At 44.8% G+C, this 5,164-nt stretch overlaps 1 protein-coding gene across 1 annotated transcript; it reads left to right on the top strand.

The window, feature by feature from the left end:
* The first annotated feature begins 1,775 nt into the window (after nucleotides 1-1,775).
* Nucleotides 1,776-3,630, top strand: LOC112892604 (palmitoyl-acyl carrier protein thioesterase, chloroplastic-like). The gene is made up of 6 exons (XM_025959738.1): nucleotides 1,776-2,186; nucleotides 2,274-2,407; nucleotides 2,483-2,596; nucleotides 2,695-2,863; nucleotides 3,125-3,193; nucleotides 3,310-3,630. Exons 1-6 carry the CDS (start codon nucleotides 1,776-1,778, stop codon nucleotides 3,628-3,630), a joined length of 1,218 nt encoding a protein of 405 aa, XP_025815523.1.
* The last annotated feature ends 1,534 nt before the right edge of the window (nucleotides 3,631-5,164 follow it).

Below are 5,164 nucleotides of genomic sequence, written 5' to 3'. Positions count from 1 at the left end.
ACGTGTACCAAGGTAAAAAGATTGATAAGAAATTCCTACCTTGATTGTATTTACAAGGCCGGTTTCATGCCCAATTAATCTGATGATGATCCATCAAGGTAGAAATAGATACTACCTTTATTTTAAATAATTGACTGTAGTGATTCAGAATACCAATAGCACAGCTGGATTTTGCCACTTGCTCATTACAGTTCTTGCTTTTATACATTAAACGAGAAAAAAGATTATTGCTTATGTTTGGTAGGTTCTGCCACACTTCTGAAATTTATGAGTTCTTCATATTGAGAGTTACCAAGGCTTTCATTCTAACTATGTCAAAATCTGTTTACCTGTATGCTCTGAATTTGTTATGCCCACGTAATTTTTTGTCAGACAGATAGCTACACAAGAATAGAAGGATAGGTCACTTATTCCCTCCTGTCCTCCATAATGGTAATATGCCATAAACTCACATTTGATCAGATACACATCCAGAAATCTCCTGCTCCTGTCGCAATTTCCCGATTTCAAAATGTTGCAAAGCCTGGGGTAGAAAAAAGGAGAAATACTTGTTTCAGATAGGAATGTGTATTAGGTATGTCCACTCACAGTTGCATTAGGAATGTGTATTAGATATGTCCATTGCCTCTTAATTTATTTCTTGCTGTATGTGCCATCATTCTGTAGGTTAGAAAGGAGCCAATTTTCCAGTTTATATAATTTGAGTTTTGTACAAATTGCACATTGGCATTTAAGTACACCATTGTGTTATAGAAAAATATTGTGATTACAAGTATAAGAGGTTTAATTTAGGGAAAGAACTCTTGACACGTGTTGGGTCATCATAGACTTTTTGTTGATCAATCTATTATATTTAGTGATTGATAGGTTGAACTGATTAAACGTGTTCAAATCACACAATAATTATACTTCTTGAGGTATATACCGATGGTCACAAGATTGCAGGACCTTCAGAGCTGACCCCCTTTGATTGCCTGGACTTAATTCTATCTCATTCTATGCTTATTACCAAAACATATATTTTCTTTTGATTTGCATTACCAAATATTGTTGCCACAGCGTTAGCACGAGCATTATACTAGTAGTCCTAAATTTGGCGCCGTGCTAATTGCCAATTCATCTACTGGCTCTAATGTAAAAAACCGCCAATCGTGCACACAAGCAAAAAGTTCAATTCTCAGGGTCCCGGTAGCAAGTAATTCTAGGAAGTATACGTGCACCCATCTATGCATTGCTCATCATTCCAAGACTTTTCTGTTCTGCTCTATTCATTCCGACGAATCTAAGCTGTCACTGCTCGTACTACGAAAACAACAAGGTGGTCCGCAGCATATAGGCGTCAAAGTTGATGACCGCCGCATGCGAAGCTTAGCTCCAAGAACTACAAAAACAAGTGCCCGCGAGCCCACCACCCTCGTCCCCATTGGCGCCTCCCCGTTTGTCCCCTCTAGTTTATTCCATCTCCTCGCGTCGGAAGGGCTCTTTTGACATTCCCCTTGTTGCCTTGTTTCTTTCGATGGCGTGCTGCAAAGTACAAGGACGTTGCTCTCGGCCTCCTTGTCGTCTGGAACGTTTGCCAAACAAGGGCTCTGTTGGCCCGTCCGCCGCCGGGCGCGTATAAGACGCATCCGTCGCCCGATGATCGCCGTGTTCCTTCCATCTCCCAATCATTGGCGCTGGTGATCTTTGACGGTTCCTCCGATCCCATCCTAGCTAGTGGACTGCAAGCCGAGTCGAGGCGATCGAGGAAGTCCGTCGTCTGATCGCGGAGCTGCATGGCCAGCTCCTCGTCGTGTGCCTTCCACTGCTCCCGCGTCTCCATCAGGTGCTCGGCCTCGGAGGGCGGCGGGCAGCACCGGAGCAGCAGCAGTAATGCGGTCAGGGTGAACGGCGCGGCGCACCGTGCGCCGTTGCAGGTGGGCGCGGCGCTGGAGACGTCCATCAACAGGTCGCTGGCCGAGCTGAGCGCGCCTGTGCTGACGCCGCCGCCGCCGCCGCTCACCGGGGGCGGCGAGGACCGCGTCCGGCGCCAGAACATACCGACGGAGAAGCAGACCGTGGACCCGTTCCGGCAGGCGCTGATCGTGGAGGGCGGCGTGCGGTACCAGCAGACGCTGGTGGTGCGGTCCTACGAGGTTGGCCCCGACAAGACGGCCACCATGGAGACCGTGCTCAACCTTCTCCAGGTACGGAAGCGTCTGCAACGTTTTCAGAATGTGCCAGCTTGATGATTTAGCAGCTGATCGATGACGAGACAATTTGCGCGCACGCAGGAGACAGCGCTGAACCACGTGTGGATGTCAGGCCTGCTGGGCGACGGCTTCGGCGCGACGCACGGGATGATCAAGAACAACCTCATCTGGGTCGTCTCCAGGATGCACGTCCAAGTCGATCAGTACCCGATCTGGTAACTGATCAGCATCCTGTCTGTCCACCGGAGGCCCAGCATCTGACAGGCTTGCTTGGATCGGTCCCGTTGCAGGGGAGAGGTGCTGGACATCGACACGTGGGTGGGCTCGTCGGGGAAGAACGGCATGCGGCGCGACTGGCTCATCCGCGGCCGCAACTCCGGCGACATCTTCGTGCGAGCAACCAGGCAAGCCATCCTCCCCAATGATCAGTGGATAGATGGAGCAACCTGTGCAATCAAAATGAGCAGAGGATTTATAAGGTTAATTTTCTCCCATCTTGAAGTACGTGGGTGATGATGAACAAGGTGACGAGGAGGCTGTCAAAGATGCCGAAGGAGGTCCGGGGCGAGATCGCGCCGTGGTTCATCGACCGGCATGCCATCGAGGAGGAAGCCGCGGAGAAGATCATCAAGCTCGACAGCAACGCCAAGTATGTCGACTCGGACCTCAAGGTTAGCACAATTTGCATTGCTTAGTGCTTACTAATAACTTCACTATAGGTACACAATGCAACTTGTCTTGCTCGAACAAAAGTTAGTGGTCCATCTTAGTTTCCTAGAGGGACGTATATATGTAGAACCATCGAACTGTACAATGTCATTGAATGCAAATGAAATTGTTTTGTTCATAGTTGTCTGCTTCCAGTACTTAAAATTTCTTCGGCCTGTCACAGTCGCAGGTTCATGATAATCTCATGCTTCTGTTATTTGTAGCCGAAGCGAAGTGATCTGGATATGAACCACCACGTCAACAATGTAAAATACGTGAGGTGGATGCTTGAGGTAAAACACATCAATTTTGTACTGTATCAAGACATTGCCTTGATGTATTCCTTCCGGTAGCTGCTATTTCTGATAAATCTTCTAGTTACATACTGTAGCTTATTTGTGCAATGCAGACTCTTCCTGATCACTTCCTGCAGCAGCACCAGCTTAGCAGCATCATCCTGGAGTACAGGAAGGAATGTGGGAGCTCAGATGTGGTGCAGTCCATTTGCCAACCTGACGAAGACTCAGTTCCACCAGAGGAACATGTCAGCATGGTCACTGGGCCTTCCCTTTTGCCAGAGATCATCAGTGGCCACCACAGCTTGGCAGGTGCGCTCCAACAATGGCCAACCAAGTACACGCATCTTCTGCAACTGAAAGCAGGTGATAAGCACGAGGAGATTGTGCGAGGGAGAACTACATGGAAGAAAAAATCACATAAAGCTCCCTGACAGTGTGTACGTTAGAAATGTGCTTGAGATACGCATCTGGATGCAGTGAAAAACAAGTTGAATTAAAATACTATTTCATAGTTAGTCATGTCTTCATTGGCTACATCTCCATACAAAAAAAAAGTTTCACATCGTCCTCGATGTGATTTCCCTTGTATAAAGAAGCAACCTATCAATTGTATTTTGCACGCACTTGGTAAATTTGTTTGTATGTGTAGAATCTTGCACATTGCGAGCCTTCAATATTGTTTCTTCAATGTTTAATTTGGTTAAGCGAATTGGATTGCATGTTTCGAAACTTATGCATATACTAATTTTGCAAAATGTATAGTATAATCCATAAAGCTCTATGAGTGGTTCAAACTGGTCCAAGGATTGGCGTTGGGATCTCTGAATTCAAGTGCTACCAGCGGTTCGCTAGATGCTACTATGCATGGTAGCGCCCTTAAATGTGCATAATAAAAAAATGCCACAAATATTATAGATGGATAAGCACATTATCATCTAAGTGCATGCTAAATTTTAACTTAAACAAAAACTTATTTAAAATGAAAGAAGAGAAATAATGCAATGACTAGTACTAGTTGAGGCTACTATTCACAAAGTAATTTCAGTTTTTTGGTTTTCTGTTCCATAAGTTTTTTGTTCGACCTCAAACTTGGCATCATGATAGATACTTGCATATTCTATCAACAATATTTTTTCGGTTAAATTTCTAGTACATATTGAACGATGATACCGTGGGTTGATACAGTAGTTTTAATTCTTGCTCCAGGCTATGTATAAGCGTAAACCTGATATTCATTTTTCTGGAATATCGAACCATGCGCTTCCTATGCCATGCAGGTTGGCTTGGCTTTGTTGACCGGCTCAGTTAGCAACATATATTCAGTTAGCAACGTTTTCGGTGGATGCTTGGTCCAGCTAATATGCTAGTTCACACTAGCAGAAATAGCAGCTTCCATAACGTTTTTTCGCGTGGTTTGAAATTTCGTTATGGAACAGCACGTCTATAACGAAAATCCCAGTTTCGTCATAGGTTATCAGTGGCAGCCCTCAGTCCCTAAGGAGCCACGACGAAAGTAAAACGCACGTCATATAATAACATCTCATATTATCACAAAAATTATAACACCCTAATTTTCAAATTAGGAATCTAAATAAATTTTACTAAATTTTTTCAGGATCTATAAGGTTTTTATTCAAATTATTTTGATTTTAGAGCATTTACCGTGAATTAACAGTAATTTACTTAACCATAAAAAAATATAAGAAAATACAGGTCTTATGCATTTCATTGTTCTATTGCTTGCCTTCCATTTAAATTTAAATTTCAAATTCAAATTTAAATGTATTTGTATATTTTCTTTTGCCCCCTCTTTCTCTTTTGGCCTGGCCTATTTCCCTCTCTTCCTCCCGTTCCTTTTTCTTCCTCCCGCAAGGCACAGCCCAGCCAGCCCTTTTTTTTTCTTTCTCCCCGTGCAGCCCAACCGGCCCAGCCGCGTCGCTCTCCTTTCCCGGCCCAACGGCCCAG

This window comes from Panicum hallii, chromosome 5 (genome assembly GCF_002211085.1).
Source record: "Panicum hallii strain FIL2 chromosome 5, PHallii_v3.1, whole genome shotgun sequence".
NCBI lineage: Eukaryota > Viridiplantae > Streptophyta > Magnoliopsida > Poales > Poaceae > Panicum > Panicum hallii.
Note: the sequence above shows the minus strand (reverse complement) of the source record. Positions and strands in the feature narration are given on the sequence as shown.

Excerpts from the sequence above, each read along its gene's own strand:
- LOC112892604 (XM_025959738.1), top strand. The coding sequence starts at position 1,776 with ATGGCCAGCTCCTCGTCGTGTGCCTTCCACTGCTCCCGCGTCTCCATC. Across the intron at positions 2,187-2,273 it reads CCGTGCTCAACCTTCTCCAG|GAGACAGCGCTGAACCACGT; the intron begins GTACGGAAGCGT and ends GCGCGCACGCAG. Across the intron at positions 2,408-2,482 it reads GTCGATCAGTACCCGATCTG|GGGAGAGGTGCTGGACATCG; the intron begins GTAACTGATCAG and ends GTCCCGTTGCAG.